Source organism: Mustelus asterias, chromosome 6, assembly GCF_964213995.1.
Source record: "Mustelus asterias chromosome 6, sMusAst1.hap1.1, whole genome shotgun sequence".
NCBI lineage: Eukaryota > Metazoa > Chordata > Chondrichthyes > Carcharhiniformes > Triakidae > Mustelus > Mustelus asterias.
In genome coordinates this window covers 70,022,718-70,046,464 of record NC_135806.1, presented here as the reverse complement: position 1 = coordinate 70,046,464, position 23,747 = coordinate 70,022,718, and the positions used below count along the sequence as shown (strand labels likewise).

General features: G+C 43.0%; 1 protein-coding gene across 3 annotated transcripts in view; it reads left to right on the top strand.

Moving 5' to 3' along the window:
* The window catches only part of vps13a (vacuolar protein sorting 13 homolog A), a 434,277-nt gene that overhangs the window by 307,972 nt on the left and 102,558 nt on the right, over positions 1–23,747 (top strand). For 2 of the 3 annotated variants that reach the window (XM_078214516.1, XM_078214518.1), the window contains exons 48-53: positions 834–1,229; positions 8,075–8,179; positions 12,916–13,062; positions 14,268–14,396; positions 16,245–16,378; positions 20,381–20,516. In XM_078214516.1, the coding sequence (XP_078070642.1) occupies positions 834–1,229; positions 8,075–8,179; positions 12,916–13,062; positions 14,268–14,396; positions 16,245–16,378; positions 20,381–20,516 (1,047 nt within the window). The remainder of the gene's footprint in view (positions 1–833; positions 1,230–8,074; positions 8,180–12,915; positions 13,063–14,267; positions 14,397–16,244; positions 16,379–20,380; positions 20,517–23,747) is intronic. The other variant, XM_078214517.1, reaches the window with a different exon arrangement.

Sequence of the window (23,747 nt, the reverse complement as noted above, 5' to 3'; positions counted from 1 at the left end):
CACCAAATTACCCTTCTGCATTTGGCATCCCTGGAGCTTACCTTTACAACAGACTTGGTTCCAGCCAGAGCGCTGAAGTCCTGCTGCTGTGTCTGATCTGATTGGCTGACAGCTGTCACGGACAAAACTTCTTTCCAAGGATGAACGGAAGTCCCACCCACTGCCAAACTATGCTCAAGTGAACTTTAAATGATAGTAGGCTTCCCAGCATCAGTAGTAGTGTATTGCGCACTAACTCTCAGAATGAGCACTTCAGAACATCGAGAGAAACTCACCAGCTTATAGTACATTAAGAATTGCCAAACCTGCTAACCAATTCTGGCTCATTGATTGCATCGTCATTCTGTCATGAATTTATTATTTTTCACATGTCACAGTACATCTTATCAGTTATACACATAGATTTTGTTATTCTCCATATTTTCAATAGTATTATCTCTTACTTTTGTAAGTTGGTTATTGAAATTCTTTTCATAGGGTCTTGTAATATTGCCTGCTTCAAAGGCATGAATGCAAGACTAGGAGTGCAAAAATAATTTTCATATTTTATCTATCTGTACATCTTCCTCATTTTTTCTAATTTTCAGTTATGTTCACATTTAGCTCAACTACAACAACTGAATAACAATGCTATTGAACTAATATCTAGTATAACCCAGTAAAGGCCCTGATACTATTTCAGAGGTTTGTGAATTCCTGCTTGAAATTATAGAGCAATGCAATTTTAGTCCCCATTGTCTGTCAGAACATATTTTTACACATGCAAATATACTGAACATGTTGAAAAATGAATACAGTAATCGTAGCTCCTTTAAAAAAAACTGTTGTTGCAGGAAGGTATGAAACAGAAGTTGACTCTTGATGAAGGACATTCTGCCCAGCTTCATGATGCTGTTCTGGATAAATCTAAACTGACACTGACTATCATTGACTATTTAGAACATAATTGGGCAGGAGAATACGAAATCAAAAGCAATCAAACAGAGATTGAACTAATCAAATTTAAATCCTATTTTGATGGTGAAGAGAGTGAAATGGATATTGCAATCCTTACAACATACAATGTTGGACATGTGATGCTAGAATTGTACAGCCCCTATTGGATGATGAATAAAACTGGGCGAATGCTTCAGTATAAAGCTGATGATGTTCACCGTAAGCATCCTTTGGATTACAAAAAGCCACTGCTTTTTTCCTTCGGATCAAAATGCTTTTTTGAAAAGAACAAGGTAAGCTATGTTTGTCCTAGTTGTTTTGTCTTACTAATATTTAACACTCATTTGCTTTTCTCAAGTATTAAATAAAATGACATTTTACAAAGAATGTTATTGGGAGGAGTTTTAACCAGGAAATGTGCATGGGTTTGGGTGCAGGTGAGCGGTTTCTTATGAGTTTGGTTGTAATCAGTAATTTGTTTCGAAAAGCAATACGAAATCCCAGTTATTTATTGAAAGAATGAAGTCACAACATTTCGCAGTTTAAAATAAATGTATTTTTACTATACAAGAGTCAAACAAAGCAAACACTATAAATTCTATCTTGGATAGCAACCTTTACCTTAAAACCCAGAATCAACCCAAGTTAAACCATAAATTAACATATTTAATATGATTATTGATTATAAACTATGATTAACTATGCTCCTCATTGTTCCACTGGAGCAAGCTGAGAGGGAGTGATTGGAGGCAGGAGTGCTGGTGAGAGATTGATTGAATTATTTATTGATTTAATTAGTCAGCTAGTGTGTGTTTTTTTTTTGGCCTTTACTTTTGCAGTAGTATTTTTCTTAAGTTTAAAGTGAAAACTGGAAGTGGGCTGCTAAGGAGTCTGGGAAGGGTTTTTTAAGCGCGCAAAGTATAAAAGGTAAGCTGCAGTATACAGCGGGCAGTGTCGGGAGCGGGCAGAGGAGTGCGTGGGAAGCAGAGTGTGAGCGATAAGGCTTTGGCTCACAGGGCTTGAGTGCGTGGGAAGCAGAGTGTGAGCTATAAGGCTTTGGCTCACAGGGCTTGAGTGCGTGGGAAGCAGAGTGTGAGCTATAAGGCTTTGGCTCACAGGGCTTAGGCAGAAAGGGCGAGCAGGGGTGAGTTTAAATTCATTTTTGCACTTTCTACCTGGTACTGGCAAGGTATCTAGAGGGGATGGGTGTGCAGGCAGTGCTATGTTCCTCTTGCACTATGTTTGAGGTGAGGGACGACGTCAGTGTCCCTGCTGATTACACCTGTGGGAAGTGCACCCATCTGCAGCTCCTCCAAAACCGTGTTAGGGAACTGGAGCTGGAGTTGGATGAACTTAGGATCATTAGGGACGCAGAGGTGGCCATAGACAGAAGCTTTAGGAATACAGTTACTCCAAGGAATGAAAACAGATGGGTGACGGTGAGAGGCGCTGGGAGGAAGCAGTCCGTGCAGGGATCCCCTGTGGTTGTTCCCCTTAGCAACAAGTATTATGCTTTGGATACGGTTGAGGGGGATGACATACCAGTGGTGAGCCGCAGTGAGAGGATCTCCAGCACTGTGTCCGTCTCTGTGGCTCGGGAGGGTAAGGGGCAGAGTGGGAGGGCAATAGTTATTGGGGACTCGTTAGTTAGAGGGATAGATAGGAGGTTCTGTGGCAGCAAAAGAGACTCAAGGATGGTATGTTGCCTACCGGATGCCAAGGTCCGTGACGTCTCGGACCGTGTTTTCTGGATTCTGAAGGGGGAGGGGAAATAGTCACAAGTCGTGGTACACATTGGTACCAATGACATACGTAAGAGAAGGGACGGCTATTTAAAACAGGAATTTCTGGAGCTGGGCTGGAAGCTGAGAGCCAAGACAAAACATGTGGTCATCTCTGGTACGTTGCCGGTGCCACGTGATAGAGAGTTGAGGAACAGGGAGAGAGTGCAGTTAAACATGTGGTTGCAGGGATGGTGTAGGAGGGAGGGTTTCAGATACGTGGATAATTGGAACACATTCTGGAGAAGTTGGGCTCTGTACAAACAGGACGGGGTGCACCTGAACCAGAGGGGCACCAATATCCTAGGAGGGAAATTTGTTACGGCTCTTCAGGGGGGTTTAAACTAATTTGTCAGGGGAGTGGGAAAAGGAGTTGTAGTCCAGAAGTCAGTGAGGGTGCTGAGGTATTGGGGACGGTATCAGGGTCAAGGGTGGGTACTGGTAGACAGGAAGGTGGGTTGAAGTGTGTCTACTTCAATGCAAGGAGCATCCGGAACAAGGTAGATGAACTTGGGGCGTGGATTGGTACTTGGGACTACGATGTTGTGGCCATTACGGAGACGTGGGTAGAACAAGGACAGGAATGGTTGTTGGACGTTCCGGGGTATAGATGTTTCACTAAGTGTAGGGAAGCTGGTAAAAGAGGTGGAGGAGTGGCATTGTTAATCAAGGATAGTTTAACGGCTGCGGAAAGGCACTTCGAGGGGGATCTGCACACTGAGGTAATATGGGCTGAGGTTAGAAATAGGAAAGGAGCGGTCACGTTGTTAGGAGTTTACTATAGGCCCCCAAATAGTAATAGAGATGTGGAGGAAGAAATTGCTAAGCAGATTATGGATATGTGTGGGGGTCACAGGGTAGTTGTCATGGGGGACTTTAACTTTCCAAATATTGATTGGAACCTTTGTAGGTCAAATAGTTCGGATGGGGCAGTTTTTGTGCAGTGTGTGCAGGAGGGTTTCCTGACACAATATGTGGATAGGCCGACAAGAGGTGAGGCCACATTGGATTTGGTACTGGGAAATGAACCGGGCCAAGTGTTAGATTTGGTTGTGGGAGAGCACTTTGGAGATAGTGACCACAATTCGGTGTCTTTTGTTATTGCAATGGAGAGGGATAGGGCCGTACGGCAGGGCAAGGTTTACAATTGGGGGAGAGGTAATTATGATGCGATTAGGCAAGAATTAGGGGGCATAAGTTGGGAACAGAAACTGTCAGAGAAAGGAACTAATGAAAAGTGGAACTTTTTCAAGGAACAAATACTGGATGTCCTTGATAGGTATGTCCCTGTCAGGCAGGGAGGAAATGGCCGAGTGAGGGAACCATGGTTCACGAAAGAGGTGGAATGTCTTGTGAAAAGGAAGAGGGAAGCTTATGTAGGGATGAGGAAACAAGGTTCAGATGGCTCGATTGAGGTTTACAATTTAGCAAGGAATGAGCTGAAAAAGGGGCTTAGGAGAGCTAGGAGGGGACATGAGAAGTCCTTGGCGGGTCGAATCAAGGAAAACCCCAAGGCTTTTTACTCTTATGTGAGGAATAAAAGAATGACCAGGGTGAGGTTAGGGCCGGTCAAGGACAGTAGTGGGAACTTGTGTATGGAGTCAGTAGAGACAGGCGAGGTGATGAATGAATACTTTTCTTCAGTGTTCACCAAGGAGAGGGGGCCATGTTTTTGAGGAAGAGAAGGTGTTACAGGCTAATAGGCTGGAGGAAATAGATGTTCGGAGGGAGGATGTCCTGGCAGTTTTGAATAAACTGAAGGTCGATAAGTCCCCTGGGCCTGATGAAATGTATCCTAGGATTCTTTGGGAGGCAAGGGATGAGATTGCAGAGCCTTTGGCTTTGATCTTTGGGTCGTCGCTGTCCACGGGGATGGTGCCAGAGGACTGGAGAATGGCGAATGTTGTTCCTCTGTTTAAGAAAGGGAATAGAAATGACCCTGGTAATTATAGACCGGTTAGTCTTACTTCGGTGGTTGGTAAATTGATGGAACAGGTCCTTAGGGATGGGATTTACGACCATTTAGAAAGATGCGGATTAATCCAGGATAGTCAGCACGGATTCGTGAAGGGCAAGTCGTGCCTCACAAATTTGATAGAATTTTTTGAGGAGGTAACTAAGTGTGTTGATGAAGGTAGGGCAGTTGATGTCATATACATGGATTTTAGTAAGGCATTTGATAAGGTCCCCCATGGTCGGCTTATGATGAAAGTGAGGAGGTGTGGGATAGAGGGAAAGTTGGCCGATTGGATAGGTAACTGGCTGTCTGATCGAAGACAGAGGGTGGTGGTGGATGGAAAATTTTCGGATTGGAGGCAGGTTGCTAGCGGAGTGCCACAGGGATCAGTGCTTGGTCCTCTGCTCTTTGTGATTTTTATTAATGACTTAGAGGAGGGGGCTGAAGGGTGGATCAGTAAATTTGCTGATGACACCAAGATTGGTGGAGTAGTGGATGAGGTGGAGGGCTGTTGTAGGCTGCAAAGAGACATAGATAGGATGCAAAGCTGGGCTGAAAAATGGCAAATGGAGTTTAACCCTGATAAATGTGAGGTGATTCATTTTGGTAGGACTAATTTAAATGTGGATTACAGGGTCAAAGGTAGGGCTCTGAAGACTGAGGAGGAACAGAGAGATCTTGGGGTCCATATCCACAGATCTCTAACGGTTGCCACTCAAATGGATAGAGCTGTGAAGAAGGCCTATAGTGTGTTAGCTTTTATTAACAGGGGGTTGGAGTTTAAGAGCCGTGGGGTTATGCTGCAACTGTACAGGACCTTGGTGAGACCACATTTGGAATATTGTGTGCAGTTCTGGTCACCTCACTATAAGAAGGATGTGGAAGCGCTGGAAAGAGTGCAGAGGAGATTTACCAGGATGCTGCCTGGTTTGGAGGGTAGGTCTTATGAGGAAAGGTTGAGGGAGCTAGGGCTGTTCTCTCTGGAGCGGAGGAGGCTGAGGGGAGACTTAATAGAGGTTTATAAAATGATGAAGGGGATAGATAGAGTGAACGTTCAAAGACTATTTCCTCGGGTGGATGGAGCTATTACAAGGGGGCATAACTATAGGGTTCGTGGTGGGAGATATAGGAAGGATATCAGAGGTAGGTTCTTTACGCAGAGAGTGGTTGGGGTGTGGAATGGACTGCCTGCAGTGATAGTGGAGTCAGACACTTTAGGAACGTTTAAGCGGTTATTGAATAGGCACATGGAGCACACCAGGATGATGGGGAGTGGGATAGCTTGATCTTGGTTTCAGATAAAGCTCGGCACAACATCGTGGGCCGAAGGGCCTGTTCTGTGCTGTACTGTTCTATATTCTATGTTCTAACTTCATATAAATATCCTGTTCGAATTAGATTTTGCCATTTGAGATGGTAAGATTTTTGCAAGTCAGGTTGTTAATGTAAAACACACCTAGTTACATAAATAAATACCTTCTGAGCTTATTTCTTTTGGGTAATCATTCTAACGAAGTAACAACTGACACCCCATTCATAAAGGGTATTATGATGTACTTTTGAAGTGAAGTCACTGCTGTAATGTAGAAGTGATGTGGAGATGCCGGCGTTGGACTGGGGTAAGCACAGTAATAAGTCTCACAACACCAGGTTAAAGTCCAACAGGTTTATTTGGTAGCACAAGCCACAAGCTTTCGGACCACTGCCCCTTCATCAGGTGAGTGGGAGCTGTGTTCACAAACAGGGCATATATAGACACATTGGGCCTGATTTTACCAAAACTTTGGTGCGAAATCGCGGTAAAGTTGGGCGTCTGGCCTTTAACGCGGTGCGCACCCGATTCCTAGCAGAGCGCGGCTTTACCAACACCAACGCCCGCGCCCGGATCAGGCAGCCCACCGATTTAAATGAATTTGCATGCATTTAAATCGACTTAATGAAGCACGCGCCCAACTCTACCACCAAATCCCACTTTACCACCGTGCGGCCCAATCCGCGTCTGCATTTTTAACGACCTGGTAAATAAAAGTCAGAAGCCAGCGCTTCCTCAGTGAGGGTTGGCGAGGTGGTAGGCGTGTTGCGTTCGGAGGCTCCCCGGTACTTACGTGTGTCTTGAGTCGCGGCCATTCCGCTGTCCTGGGTCCGTGGCGTCTCTGCGAGTGTGTGGGGGGGAGGGGGGGGGGCTGTTGCTGTGCACGAACTCTGATGTCCGTGTGGCAGCACGGACCTCGGGTCCTGCAGTGCAGCTGAGTCCTAGCACTGCAGCTCACTTCAGGCTGAAGGCTGAAGATGTGCACACAGTGCAGATAGCACTGCTGCAGCCTTCCAATGTTACCAGGGGCTGTGACTGTGTGCTTCATGTGGCTGGGGGGGATGGGGGGGTGGGGTCGGATGGACTTGGGAGAATCTTGCAAACTGCAAATAATGTAGCATCCTCTTTGTGCTGCCTAATTATCTATGAGAAAGGTAATTAAACTACAGCGTCCTAGTGAGCAAGTAGTGACCTGCATAATACATTTGTGGTCTGTAACTGGATTGTTGATGCTCAAATGTTCAGAGTCCTGTGGTGAACTTGGCAGAATTGTCCCCGTGGTGGAACTTGGTTGGAAGTAAGATTCAAGGAGATTACTACATCTGGGAAACCAACTGTCGTGAAAAGAAGTTTGTATTGGCAACTCTTCTCTCACATTCCATGGCAGATGTGCCCCTACTTATGAATGTGACTTGCATGGGCAACGTTGGGTGCAGCTACTCTGCCTCTGGAGCAGCCTTGGATCTTTTGTCATCTTGTTTTCATCTGAACATTGCACAGAATTAGAGGAATCCCCTTTGGAAGATAATGTCAAAGTTATAATCGCAGGGACTAAAAACCTGACAGTCAAAAATCTGGGATAATATTTCAAAATGTCTATCCCCCCGCTCTGCTCTCTTGCTGTTTTATATTTCGCGTCCGGGCACGCTGCTTCGGATTTTTTTCGAACTGCGCATGCGCAGTTCCCAACTCGGATTGGTCCGCCAGCGCTAAGCACCGCCGACAGCGCGCATCGGGCCGGAGCCAGCAAAACACGTATGGGCGCGCTGCAAAGAGGATTCCGGGCTCAGATCCGTATTACGCCCGGATCTGGCCCTTGGGCTCCGATTGGTAAAATCGGGCCCATTGTGTCTATGTATGCCCTGTTTGTGAACACAATTCTGATGAAGGGGCAGTGCTCCGAAAGCTTGTGGCTTGTGCTACCAAATAAACCTGTTGGACTTTAACCTGGTGTTGTGAGATTTCTTACTGTAATGTAGAAAAACATGGTAGAGCTGAGCATAATTAATATCTGCACAATGTATTAATTGAAATACCGTGACATGGGTACAGTGAAATTCTACTTATGTTAATAATTTAAAATTGCAGGTTCAGCTTAGGATTACAGACAGCCAATTGTCAGATTCATTTTCTTTGGACACTGTGGGCAGTTATGGCTCGGTTAAATGCAAAGGACCAAAAAAGGAGTATCAGGTAAGATAATCTAATTACTGAAAATAGTGATCTATAGCAGTTTTTTTAATATGTGAATTACATTAATCCTATTATTTAAAGAGATAATGTTCTGGCTCTTGAGTCTTCTTGCCAGTTTGTCTTTTGTTTCACCAACACATTAGATGTTTTTCAAACTAAATTCACTTCTATACTACCCGATGTAATTTCCTTTTTAAAAAATATAATATTTAGTTGGTGCTGAAAATATTCTGTTGGATTTGCTGACAGGACTCTGGCCAGAGGAGGATCTCCTTTTGACAGGGAATTAGCATTCTGTTGGCTAACATGGAATTCATCCCTCAGTTACAAAAGAACATAGACTGCAGAACCAGCAGCTCGAGCTGTATAAGAATCAGTGTAGCTATGTAAAGAGCTGTTTGCGATCGATAGAAGACAAAGATGTGTAACAAGTACTAGCAGGAAAGGAATCCATTTAACCTAATGTGGCAGGGGGATGAGAACCGATGCAGGAAATCAGTGGGAAATAAAGTGGGGACAGAAACAAAAGGCAGCAAGAGGAAAAGTGAAAAGCAGAGAAACCAAAGTCAAAATCCAAAAAGGGCCACAGTACAGAGACTGTGGAGAACTCCGTGAATGAGTCCAGTAAGTCTAAGAGAAATAAAACACAGGGAGAGTGTACAAAACATGACCGGACAGATGGTCTGAGAAAGCAGGGCAGAGAGCAGGGAAGTCTAGATTAAACTGCATTTATTTCAATGCAATCGGCCTAATGAGCGAGGCAGATGAACTCAGGGCATGGATGAGTACATGGGACTGGGATATTATAGTTATTGCTGAAACATGACTAAGGGAGGACAGGACTGGCAGCTCAATGTTCCAGGATACAGATGCTACGGGAAAAGTAGAACAGGAGGTAAGAGAGGAGTGGGAGTTGCATTTTTGAATAGGGAGAACATCACAACAGTACTGAGAGGGGATATAACCAAGAGTTCGTCCACTGAGTCTATATGGATAGAACTGAAAAATAAGAAGGGAGAGATCACTTTGATAGGATTGTAGTCCAGGCCCCCAAATAGTCAGCGGAAAATTGGGGAGCAAATATGTAAGGAGCTTACGAATAGATGCAAAAAAAATAGGGTGGTAATAACTTTCTCAACGTTGACTGGGACAGCCAAAGCATGAGGATGGAGAGAAATTTGTTGAGTGTATTCAGGAGGAATTTCTCATTCAGCATGTGGATGGCCCGACTAGGGAAGGAGCAAAACTTGACCTCCTTGGGAAATAAGGAAGGGCAGGTGACAGAAGTGTTACTTTGGGACCAGTGACCATAATTCCATTACTTTTAAGATAGTTATGGAGATTGATAGGTCTGGCCCAAAAGTTAAAATTCTAAATTGGGGCAAGGCCAAATTTGATAACATTAGACAGGAACTTTCAAAAGTTGATTGGGGGAGTCTGTTGGCAGGCACAGGAACGACTGGTAAGTGGGAGGCTTTCAAAAGTGTGTTAAGCAGCATTCAGGGTAAGCACATTCCTTTTAGAGTGAAGGGCGAACCTGGTAGAAGCAGAGAATCCTGGATGACCCGAAAATGGCTGGACTTGCAGATAGTGAGGAACATTGTCAGAGGCTACAGAAGGATATAGATAGGCTGGAAATTTGGGCAAAGAAATGGCAGATGGAGTTCAATCCAGATGAATGCAAAGTGATGCATTTTGGTAGAACTAACGTAGGGAGGAGCTATACGATAAATGACAGAACCATAAAGGGTGTAGATACGCAGAGGGACCTGGGTGTGCAAGTCCACAGATCCTTGAAGGTGACGTCACAGGTGGAGAAGGTAGTGAAGAAGGCATATGGCATGCTTGCCTTTATAGGACGGGGCATAGAGTATAAAAGTTGGGGTCTGATGTTGCAGTTGTATAGAATGTTGGTTCGGCCACATTTGGAATACTGCGCCCAGTTCTGGTCGCCACACTATCGGAAGGACGTGGAGGCTTTAGAGAGAATGCAGAGGAGGTTTACCAGGATGTTGCCTGGTATGGAAGGGCTTGGTTATGAGGAGAGATTGGGTAAACTGGGGTTGTTCTCACTGGAAAGACGGAGGATGAGGGGTGACCTAATAGAGGTGTATAAAATTATGAAAGGCATAGATAGGGTGAATGGTGGGAAGCTTTTTCCCAGGTCGGTGGTGACGTTCACGAGGGGTCATAGGTTCAAGGTGAGGGGGGGAGGTTTAACACGGATATCAGAAGGACGTATTTTACACAGAGGGTGGTGGGGGCCTGGAATGCGCTGCCGGGCAAGGTGGTGGAGGCGGACACACTGGGAACGTTTAAGACTTATCTAGATAGCCACATGAACGGAGTGGGAATGGAGGGATACAAAAGAATGGTCTAGTTTGGACCAGGGAGCGGCACAGGCTTGGAGGGCCGAAGGGCCTGTTCCTGTGCTGTATTGTCCTTTGTTCTTTGTTGTTCTTTGACTTGGGGTATTGGGGCCCTAGTCAAAAAGAAGGAGGAGGCATATGACATGCATAGGCAGCTGGAACCAAGTGGGTCCCTTGAAGAATATAGAGGGTGTCGGAATAGGGTTAAGAGAGAAATCAGGAGGGCAAAGAGGGGACATGAGGTTGCTTTGGCAGATAAGGCAAATGAGAATCCAAAGAGCTTCTACAAATACATAAAGGGCAAAAGAGCAACTAGGGAGAGTAGGGCCTCTTGAGGATCAACAAGGTCATCTATCTGCAAATCCGCAAGAGATGGGTGAGATCTTAAATGAATATTTCTCATCGGTATTTACTGTTGAGAAAGGCGTGGATGTTAGGGAATTTGGGGAAATAAACAGTGATGTCTTGAGGAGTATACATATTACGGAGAAGAAGGTGCTGGAAGTCTTAAAGCGCATTAAGGTAAATAAATCCCTGGGATCCAATTAAATGTATCCCATAATGTGGGAGGCTAGGGAGGAACTTGCGGGTCCCCTAGCAGAGATATTTGAATCATAGACAGCCACAGGTGAGGTGCCTGAAGATTGGAGAGTGGCAAATGTGCCTTTGTTTAAGAAGGAATGCTGGGAAAAACCTGAGAAATAAAGGCCGGTGAGCCTAACATCTGTAGTGGGTAAGTTGTTAGAAGGTATTCTGAAAGACAGGATACAGGCATTTCGAGAGGCCTGTTTAGGGACAGACAGCACGGCTTTGTGAGTTGAAAATCATGTCTCACAAATTTGAGTTTTTTGAAGTGGTAACCAAGAAGGAGATGAGGGTAGTTGCAGTTGACATTTTCTACATGGACTTTAGCAAGGCCTTTGACAAGGAGCTGCATGGTAGGTTGTTGCATACAGTTAAATCTCACGGGATCCAGGCTGAGGTAGCCAATTGGATACAAAATTGGTTTGATGGCAGAAACCACATGGTTGTAGAGGGTTGTTTTTCAAACTGGAGGCCTGTGACCATCAGTGTGCCTCGGATTGGTGCTGGGTCCACTGTTATTTGTTTATATTAATGATTTGGATGAGAATTTAGGAGGCATGGTTAGCAAGTTTGCAGATGACACCAAGATCGGGGCATAGTGGACAGTGAAGAAGGTTATCTAGGATTGCAAAGGGATCTTGATTAATTGGGCCAGTGGGCCGATGAATGGCAGATGGAGTTTAATTTAGATAAATGTGAAGTGATGCATTTTGGTAGATCAAATAGTGACAGGACGTACTCAGTTAATGGTAGGGCATTGGGGAGAGTTACAGAACAAAGAGATCTAGGAGTACAGGTTCGTATCTTCTTGAAAGTGGAGTCACAGGTGGACATGGTGGTGAAGAAGGCATTCGGCATGCTTGGTTTCATTGGTCAGAGCATTGAATATAGAGTTAGGACCACTTGTTGAAGTTGTACAAGACATTAGTAAGGCTACATTTGGAATACTGTACAGTTCTGGCCACCCTATAATAGAAAGAATATTATTAAACGAGAAAGAATGCAGAACAGATTTACTAGGATGCTATTGGGACTTGATGGTTTGAGTTACAAGGAGAGGCTGGATAGACTGGGACTTTTTCCCTTGGAGCGTAGGGGACTTAGGGTTGATCTTATAAAGGTCCGTAGAAAAATAAAGGGCCTAGATGAGGTAGATAGTCAACATCTTTTCCCAAAAGTAGGGGTAGGTAAAACTAGAGGGTGTAGATTTAAGGTGAGAGGGGAGAGACACAAGGGTCCAGAGGGACAGCTTTTTCACTCGGAGGGTGGTGAGTGTTTGGAATGAGCTGCCAGAGGCAGTAGTAGAGGCGGGTACAATTTTGTCTTTTTAAAAAAGCATTTAGACAGTTACATGGGTAAGATGGGTATAGAGGGATATGGGCCAAATGCGGGCAATTGGGACTAGCTTAATGGTAATAACTGGGCGGCATGGACAAGTTAGGCCAAAGGGCCTGTTTCCATGTTGTCAACCTCTATGACTATAACTGCATAAGACTGAAATTCGAGAACATAATGCAGTAATTAAGTAAAGACATTCTTGTCATATAACTGCGATGAAGCCTTTCATCAACTTGGAATAGATGTCAAAAGGAATCTATAATTTATCACTTTTGTCACAGCTGAAATTGAATTGTGGAAGTAAGCAAGCTTAACAGATGAAAGATGGAAAGACAACAGAAAGTCATAGAGGACAGTAAACTTGTCAGTCATGAATTAACTAGTTAAGTAAGTTTTTATGATTTTCTTTGATTAAAATTTAATTTGTTAATGATTTTTTTCCAGGTTGGTGTGAGAATAGACAACAGCAGCTTTAATCTAACAAGAATCGTTACTTTTACACCGTTTCACATGCTAATCAATCGGACAAAGCACAGAATAGAAATAGCTGAAGAGTGCGAATCAAAGTGGTTGGGAATTGATCCAGATCAGGTAAGTTAGTATAATTTTTTCAATCAATAGTGAATATTTTTTTAAAATCAGTTGCTTGAAAAAGATTAAGATTAAAAGATATGGAGAGTGAGAAAAATAAAAAAGTGGATGACTTGGGAGAAAACGACTGACATGGACACTGAGCCAAATGTCCTTTTCTGAATCCTAATATTGCATGTTTCTAACATTTGCAATTGTCCTTAAAGTTTCAACAAGCAAGTGCAAATTGCAGTTGTGGTGATGTGGTAATATTGATATTCTTTGCATGCTTGGTATGGCTCCTGCTCTGCCCAAGACCGCAAGGAACTACAAAAGGTCGTAAATGTAGCCCACTCCATCACGCAAACCAGCCTCCCAGCTGTTGACTCTGTCTACACTTCCCGCTGCCTCAGCAAAGCAGCCAGCATAATTAAGAATCCCACGCACCCCGGACGTTCTCTCTTCCACCTTCTTCCTTCAGGAAAAAGATACAAAAGTCTGAGGTCACGTACCAACCAACTCGAGAACAACTTCTTCCCTGCTGCTGTCAGACTTTTGAATGGACTTACCTTGCACTAAGCTGATCTTTCTCTACACCCTAGCTATGACTGTAACACTATATTCTGCACTCTCTTGTTTCCTTCTCTATGAACGGTATGCTTTATCTGTATAGCATGCAAGAAACAATACTTTTCACTATGTTAATACATGTGACAATAATAAATCAAATCAAATCATGAATGAACTAAGATGGGACAAAATGGTTTCCATACTTGTAATTAGCTCATGATGTGACTGAAGCTGAACTTTACAGTAAATAATCTTCGCCATTCCTGGCTATTCCAGCAGTCTTGTACATGAGATAAAAGGTTGTCCTACTTTTACTTGTGTTAAACTCATCTTAATGCATGTTTCAACAAATAATGCTGTGATTTTTGGGTCAGACAGGGACCTGGTACCTTGTTTACATTTGCTTGTTCTCCAGTTTTCAGTTTGTTTAGTAATAGATTTTGCGTAATATGTGTTTTCCATATAGATTTAATTCTTCATTGATTTGCCTGCTCGTTGGCCTAAATATCTAATGGAAAGCAATCCCATTGATATTTTGAGTGTGAAGAGAATTTAAAGAATGGTCAAGATGAAATGTACAATTTAGATTAGTGTCCTGCCATTGAATATATCATTATTTCTTTATTTGATGGAGTAACTTGCTTTGTTTCAATTAGTGCATCCCATTTTGGCCTGCCAGAGATTCTGAGACAATAGTAGTTCGAATTGTAGGATGCGGTGCAGCACCACAAAAAGTTTACTTCAACAAACAAGAAAATTGTCTTTTACTTCATCTGGACAATAAGGTACGAATGTTTTAAAAATGTTATGAAATAAAAAGCATGACACATAAGAATTACCAAGTTATCTAGCCAATTGTCATGAATGCTATCCATTTTAAAAAGACATAAGTAATTAATTGCTCTTATGCAAGCATCCTTAAACTAATGACTAACATTTGGGTTATATCAATTGATTCCCCGTGGTATTATTCACAGTTAATTGTGTGATGTGCCTGCATTTTAAATGCACATGTTTTCTTTGTATTGTTGATGGGTGCTTGTGCGTCTTTTTTCTGGTTGTGTGCATGATTTTGTTGGAAATTAACTTTTTATTTATTTTATTTTGTTCAAAGTTTATTTTAATAAATAGTTGTCTTTGAAAGCAAAAATAAGAGAAAAACCTAAACATGGAAAGAAAAGGAAACAAAATGGGAGGATAGAATTTATGCTCTGAAATTGTTAGACTCTCTGTTTGATAGGCTGTCAAATGCCTAATCAAAAGATGAGGTGTTGATCTTCAAGGTTGCAGTGAGATTCAGTGGAACAGTACAACAAGCCAAGGACAGCCATTGCAGCATGGAAGCCAGGTGACTAATTAAAATTACAAACCCATGGAATCTCAGTAAGAAGTCTCAACACCGGGTTAAAATCCAACAGAATCTTTTGGAATCACAAGCTTTCGGAGTGCTGCTCCTTCACCTCGTGGTTCCAAATAAACCTGTTGGACTTTAACCTGATGTTGTGAGACTTCTTACTGTGCCCACCTAGTCCAACGCCGGAATCTTCACATCGTGGAATCTCAGGATCATGCTTGCAGACTGAACAGAGGTGTTCAACCCAATCTGTGTTGGATACCTCATTTACAGGAGATCGCACTGCGCAGCAAATACAGTATATTAAATTAAAAGAAGTAAAGGATGGTGTGGAAGGTTGCATCATTGGAACAGCTGCGACAGAGAAGCTGGAACTGGGAGAATGGAATGGAGTCCCTCAGTTTAGTTTCCACTTCTTTGCTTTTTTCAGGTTTTTCTCTTATTTTTGCTTGGAGTCAGCACCACACCTCCTCCTGATGCACCTTTTGTTTCTCTCCTGTTTTTCTTGTCCCATCACCATTCCTAAGAGGACCAAACTCTTCCTGCCATTCAGTTCCTCCTGTTTTCCACCCTATTGTAGACCTTTGTTTCTTCCTTGTCCCACTTACTCCTGCTCAAAACTTCTTATATTCCTAGTTGTAATGAAAGAATGGTAACTCTGTTTCTCTCCGCAGATGATGCCTGACCTGCTGAGTATTTCCAGGTTTTCTAGTTTTTATCATTCGATCCCTCAACCTTTAAACTTAAGGGTATATAAGCTTAGATTATACAACCTGTCCTCGTAATTAAAGCCTTAGTATCATTTTGATGGAATCTATGGTGTATCCTTTCTAAAACCAGTCTATCTTTCCTGAGATGCAGGCTCCAAAACTGAATGCAAACTCCAGGTGTGGTCTGATCAAACTGGCCTACTGAAGCATAACTTTCTCCCCATTGGCCAATATTCTGTTAGCATTTTGAATATTACTTGTATTTTGCTCCAGCTTTTAGTGATTTGTGTAAATAAAAAATCACAATTTCTTATGTTGTCTTATTAACAAAATATGTCTTTCTAGAATTTTTTTAATGAATGATCTCGCACTTTATTTGCCATTGTTTTTCCAGTCACTTAATATATGTTCCTTTATAAATTCTGCTCCGTCCATCATCAAAAGTTAATATGACTCCTAACTTGGGAGTATTTGCATTTTTGAATTGTGTATCATCTATTTGAATTAAATTAAAATGTACTACAACATAATTCTCCTCCTCGATTGAATTTTCCTCCTATATATTATAGTTTGGAGGTATCATAGTGGAAGTGCACTTGGCAGAACATTCAACGGTGATGACTTTTAAGGATTACCACGAAGGGGCTGCTCCATTCTTCATTATTAACCACACAAAAGCAAGCACAATTGAATATCATCAGAGGTACATTACATATATAACAAGTATTTGTTTAAGAAATGGCAACCGTTTTCAATAAAGTTCAATTTATTTGGGAATTATGTAAGCATAACAGTGACCTGTTATGACAGTGACCTGGATGACACATTTTAGTAAAGAACAAGAAGCCACATGCAATACTTTTTAACCAGATACTATGTACACCCATTCTAAGGATATGATATTTTTAAAGTCAGATGAGCACATATGACTGCAGTTTACTGCAGGTAGTTATCTCTATAGAAATGTTTAACTCTTGGTTTTTGACCTGGATTGCATATAATAACGTATTTCAAGTTATTTTAAGTATTATTTCCAGGTATGTTGGCAATGGTTAAAAATGTATCTGTTAAAGGATCAACAGACTTACTGGAATATACAGCTTTTTATAAGTCCATTGTTGGTATTTCAATCTAAGCTTTTCTAAACACACTCACCTTAGAGTCATAAATCATTACGGCAGAGAAGGAGGCCTTGCTGATTCTCTGCAAAGCAGTCCAGTAAGTTGTATTTCCCCCACCACTTCGTACTGTACACTATCCCCATAACCCTGCAAGTTTATTTCCTTCGAGTCCTTATCCAGTTTCCTTTTGAAATCACAATCATCTCCACTTCATCCCCCTTGTATGCTGCAACTTCTAGGTCGTTATCACAAACTGTGCAAAGAAGGTTCTTTCTCATATCCTCCTGCATTCTTGCCCAAGAATTTGCTTAAGTTTGTGTCCCTTAGTCCTGTACAATGAACTAATGGAAACAGCTTTACTTTTGCCTGCATACAACTCCGATTCTCCTCAGTCACTTTTTTTCCAAGGAGAAAGACCCAACTTCTCCAAGCTAACTTTCTGGCTAAAATTCCTCATCATTGGAGCTATTCAAGTAAATTTCCTCTGCACATTCTCAAGGACCTGCAAGTCCTTCCTAAAGTATGGTGACCAGAACTAAATGGCCTAACCAGACCTTTTATAAAGGTTCAGGAAAACTTCACTGTACTCAGGACCACTATTTAGGAAGCCCAGGGTCAGATATTATAGAATCCCTACAGTGCAGAAGGAGGCCATTCGGTCCATCAAGTCTGTACCAATTCTCTGAATGAGCATTTTATCAAGGTCCACCCACAACCCCCCCCCAACACCAATCCCTGTAACCCTGCTCATTTACCATGGCTAATCCACCTAACCCACACATTTTTGAATGGTAAGGGACAATTTAGCATGGCCAATCCACCTAACCTGCACATCTTTGGACTCTGGGAAGAAACTCACACAGACACTAAAGTTTAAGTTTATTTATCAGTGTCACGAGTCAGCTTACATTAACACCGCAATGAAGTCACTGTGAAAATCCCCTAGTCGCCATCCTCCGTCGCCTGTTTGGGTACACTGAGGGAGAATTTAGCATGGCCAATGCACCTAACCAGCATGCCTTTCGAACTGTGGGAGGAAACCGGAGTACCCGGAGGAAACCCACACAGATATGGGGAGAATGTGCAGACTCTGCACAGATAGTGACCCAAGCTGGGAATCGAACCTAGGTCCCTGGCGCTGTGAGGCAGCAGTGCTAACCACTGTGCCACAATGCTGCTTTACTGTCTACTCTCCCAATATGTCCCACCACCCTCAATTTTTAGTAATCTGTGCAAATGAACCCAAGGCCCCTTTGCATCTTCACACCCTTTAGAACTGTGCCATTAAATGTATATTGCACCACTGTGTTCCTTCTGTGAAAATGTATTACTTCACACTTTGTTGTTTTAATTCCATCTGCCACTTATTTGTCCATTCTGCTAGTTGATCTGTATCCTGTTGCTGTCACTTGTATCATCCTCACTATTTGCCACATGTCCAACTTTGTTATTATTGGCAGATTTTGAGATCTTGCCCTTACAATTTCAAAGGCACTTATATTTACTAAATGTAATGGTCCTAGGACTGACTCTTGGAGAGACCACTGAGCAGCAGCATTTTTCCTTTCAGTCTCAGGTGTCTTTTTGCTTTGGCTAGATGCCATCCCATCACATTGTAGTTGGCATATTTCTAATTTAGAAGTTGTTCTTGCTCTTCTTCATTACTAATTTAATCCTTATGACACAATGATCAGTCATAACCAAGCAAGATCTAAACAACAAGTTATAAATGGGCTTCTATGTTTGGCTATTCAGCTACATTTGCCCTTCAAGTTTAAAATTATGCTGCAACTGCAATAATAGAGGATATTTCAACAGCTGTGAAACTTTGAAGTAGATTCTATGGTCACGATTTTCTGGCTTTGCCACGCCTGGCACAGATTGCTCCAATCCTGGAAAATTGGATGCGGTCCTGAAAATGGGTTTTGCGTCCAGTGCCAAACAGTTTGCAATTGTCCCGGTCTCTTGCTACTGGCGCAAACCAGATCTCGCCCAGAAACGGTGCAAAGCCTATTAGCTTATTTAAAGCCACATCTAAATATACTTGGCCTGTTCAATGCCGGATTCTCTCAGTTCCTGGGATGTTCCGACCCTCGGATGCGGTGAAAACCCGGTGAGAATCACTACTAGTCTCCACTAGCAGAGACCAGGCATAATGGCTGCGCTGGGGAACTCCAAGGCCATTGAAGCCCCTTGGTGATCGGAAACAGAGCCGGGCAGTGCCCACTTGACAGTGCCAACCTGGCGCAATGACAGGTGAGCACTGCCTGTGTGCCAGGCAGTTGCCAAGGGGATGGGGCCTGGGTGGCTTCACGCCGGGGTGGGGCATGACGGAGGGGCTACGAATGGGAGGCATGTTGGAGTTGTGAATGGGGACCCATTGGGAGGGCCCCGATGCTGGCAATCCGTATTGGGAAGAGAGTGGGGAAACATGGGGAGGTCCCATTGTCCATGGGAGGAAGGTCTTTCAGTGCACCGAGAGATCAGGGCACCCTTTCAAAATGGCGCCAGATCTCTTTGCAGCCAAGCTCACCGGTATATTTAGGCCCCGCCCCTCTCAGAACCAGCACACATCTCACCACTTCCCCAAAAAATGATTTAAATATGGGACACTTGCAGTCCAGTCTGCACCAAACAGCTGATCGCTCCGGTTTTCTCATTTTGTAGGAGAATTCTGCCTCTTATAAAAATTACATCTATACTGACCAGAAATTAAATGACAGTTCTGGATTTGGTGGGGTGGAATTTGTGATGTATTCCTCCCTCATTGCCCAACAGCAATTTAACCAGAGAATACTGAGGTGGGAGGAAGTTCTAGTGAGCAATTGGAAGTTTGGACATGTCAGTTGACATTTCAGGGGCGACAGGCTAAGATCAGGAAAGGGAAGGATGTTTCCGGTGGCAATTGGATTGCTGACCATTACACTGGGAGCTATAGACCTGCAGTCGGGAGGACTAGAGAAGGGTGAAGAACCTAGGGGAGCACTTCTGATTTTCCTCCCACACAAGAAGTGCTGAAAGAGGCAGCACCCACTTGGGGTTTAGAGAATGTTAGCCTTAGCTCAGCTGCCAAGAATCCCGCAGCTCGCTTTCTTTTAAATTGATTTCACAAGATTGCAACTTTGCTCTGGCAATTAAGTCCCCATCCACAGGAGTGCTTATATCATACATTCTGCACTTTAAGCTTTAAAGGAGTGCAATTGGGGTGAGGTTGCCCGATTCTGATATTTTAATGCCCAATTCTCCTGCCTATCAAACAGCAGGGATTAAAAATGAGGTCCATAAATGTGAGGGAACATAAATTATATGGGATGTTAAATGACTGGTCCCCTACAGCTGTTAAGTAGTTCATTAGCAGTATTAATTATTATATTTATTATTGCTTTCCCAAATTCCAATAAAAGTGCTTGTTTCTTCTCTTTCAGAATGTTAGTTTTAAAATGTGTGCCTTGTACTTGAAGTGCAAAGTTACAAAACATTAAAACATATTTTTGGTCAGTATTAAGATCCCTCTAGGAATAATGTAAAGAGAACACTGAAGATTCACTTACTTTTTTATTACAAGTGCCATAATTTGTTACCAGCAGTTCAACTGGAAAGGGGCATAAACTAGAGCCAGGGAAAGCAACTTACTACACCTGGGAAGACCCAACAGGATCAAGAGTGCTGAGCTGGAATTGTTCATGTGAAAATGCAACAGGAGAGTTGAAGACCATAAAGGTAAGTATGTGGAATATTTTTCTCTAGCACTTTCACCTTCTGTTTGGTTTTAACTTTGTGCTGCTAAATTATCTTTATGGTCCATTTCAAGTTTCTGATACAAAAATCTGACCATGTATAGTATCCCTAGAACCATCTTTGTGGGTGGTTGTTGGTTTTATCTCATTTCATTTTTACCCACAATTTGCTATCCTGCATGTATATGTTGAGCAAGGTGACATTTGTCTTTCATTTGTATTCGTTGATGCTATATTTCTTTAGTTAAAATCCATTTTCACATCATGTACATTAGAAACTAGATTTGTCTGATTGAAGATATGGTCTGGTGTGTTAGCTGTATCACAGGATCACTAAAGTACTAAGGAGGTCATATTAGCTCTGGCAAGAGGATCAGTACAAAATCCAGCCTTCAGCATTATAGCCTTAATTTTATGAGGTCTCTGTCAAAGGTGCTAGTGGTGTTCTTTGATTAAAATCACACTTCTGTTATTGTCAAATTTTGATTTTTGAGGCAAAGCTGTATGGGCATTTCACATTTAAGTAATAAAATTATTGGAATTAAAATTCATGCATTTGAGAAAGGCCACATATTATGGCCATATAATATTGATGCATGTCTGCTCTACTGGCCTCAGCATTCATGTTTATTTCTTCTTCTGCACTGTATGTTTTGCCAACTTATTTCCTAAGTACTGATGTCTCTTTGCTAAATCCTTCAGTTACTGAACAACACTTTACTGATGTGGTAGAACAAGCAGATTAGATTGGGATGATGAGACTCCCTTTGACTATTTTCATTGAACTAAATGAGTTAATGAAGGACTAAGCAGACAAAAATTTCTTCTGGTTCAATGATGCCTTGAGCTGTCTATCTATGTTTGTCCAACTTGGCAGACCGTGCCACTCTTGCTGAGAATTTTAGAGGAAACATGCCTTTGCTTCATAGAGGCAGTGACCAAGCTATGCCATTTGCTGCAACTGATACTCAGGCCCACATTTTTGCTCTTGAGGTGGGTGCATGGTGGAGTTGGCACGCCCACACCACTGGAAGCAGGAGTGATGCTGAGGTGGGCCCTGCATGGGGAACACGTCTTTTGTGCCAAATAACAGGAGAGCCTGTTATGAGTTTCTGCTGTGAGGCAACAAGTAGATGCAAAAGCATTTTTCATCATGAGAGGAGACATCAGAGGAGTCAGGTGAGCACTAATGATGATACTTGTTAAGCTGGTTGCTGACACTGGAAAAGATGGCCCATTATGGGTCTTCCAAAGGAAAATGTAAATATTACTAATAGCTATTCATCTTGTAATTAAGGAATATATTCCACAAAGTTAAGACAGGAAAAGCTTCACAAGACATAGCCATGGAAGTAGCAGTATCTTGGCAACTCATGATATTCTATATAGGGCAGCATGATGGCACAGTGGTTAACACTGCTGCCTCACAGCTCCAGGGATCCGGGTTCAATTCTGGCCTTGGGTGACTGTCTGTGTGGAGTTTGCCTGTGTGTGCGTGGGTTTCTTCTGGGTGCTCAAGTTTCCTCCCACAGTCCAAAGGTGTGCAAATTAAGTGGATTGGCCATGGTACATTGACCCTTAGTGTCCCAAGGTGCGTAGGTAAGATGGATTAGTTATGGGAAATGTGTAGGTTTATGGGATAGGGTGGGGGAGAGGGCCTGGGTAAGATACTCTGTCATCGAGTCGATGCAGACTCAATGGGCCAAATGGCCTCTTCTGCACTGTAGGGACTCTATGATCAGATCGACATAATGCCTCAGGAAGTCATTGAAGACATTTGCCAGCCTATCCTCTTTCTCCCTATTTTTTGGGCTGCGGCCATATAATTGAATATTGTATAGGACCGTCACAGCTGTACACTGTCATGGCAGATCAGCAGAGTGATTTGTGTTCAGAGTGAGTGAAAGGAACAGAAGCTGGGCCACCCTGCATTCAAGCAGTCCCATTCCCCACAACCCCCAACATTCGGTATAGCTGACCTAGAGAACATGATTTGTGTATGTGAGCAGACATATGTTCTGTCTGAGACCAATGAAGCTGAAAGCATAATGTGCCCATATTTCTTGTATTTGTTATGCTGGAATGTCTCAAGGAAACAAGAGTTGAGAAACAGCGTGGAGGGGATTGGGAGGGTGTGGGGTGGGGGATGGCAGCGGCGGTGGTGCCCTACTTTAGTGACCTCGACCTCCAGCTCCTGATCAAGGCTGATCAGTCACTAAGAGGGTGTGGCACGAGATGGCATTCATCATGAACACAGCAGGAGACCATGCCAGATCCTGGATCCAGTGTAGGAAGCCCTGCTGCGATCTGAGAAGTTGAGTCGTTTGACTAAAAAGCACATGGATTGAAGTGGTGATTCACATCTAAATGATGAATCTGTGGTGGTAGACTTAGCACATGAACCGCATGGAAACTTGTATGTCTAAGGCACTCCTGAAGTTGCACGCAGTAATGGGTAGAAATATGAATGTACTGCCAGGTTAAAGAGATTCATCCCTGGCAACCCTACATAATAATTCAACATCATTTTGTATGTTGTATTTACAGGACAAGAGGGCCCACAATGCAATGCACGTGGCCTGCACTGGCGTGGGTCTGTGTGGCTATAGGTGATTAGAAACATTGAGGAGACAGTCATGGAGGTAGCAAGGTCACTCACCCAGCTTATTGTTGGTGTTGGATAATCACCTGTAACAAGTGTTAAATGCAGTGACACTTTGAAATGTGATGCTAATGGTAAAAGCAATCCTGTTAGTGCACGAAGCAGAAGAGGACTTTAGTGTAACAGCGATTAAGTTGTATGGTAATGTGACTTCAATTATGATTGACGGTAATGGCATGTAGCTAAGAGTGCTTTCACAATCTGGAGGGCGAAATCTCATTAGCTCCTTTTGTGTTTTACACACAACATAGTGGCACTTGTTTATACCCCCTACCATTGCCTGGACTGCTTCATCCCTCAATTAGCAGAAGAAGAAAAGATGCCTAAGAAGGCAGCATCAGACCTGACCAGCCAATACTCCACCACACAGAGGAATGTAGTGTACGTTTAGAGTCGTTGGCATGGGACGTGGTGAAGGGCAACAGAGTGCAGGAGGTGGTATCTGAGTAAGACTGCATGCACAGTCCTCGAAACACAGAGGAAAGTTACAATGATACTCCAGTAGGCATTGCATTAGAGTCTCAGAATCACCATAAGGGCCACAGTAATCGA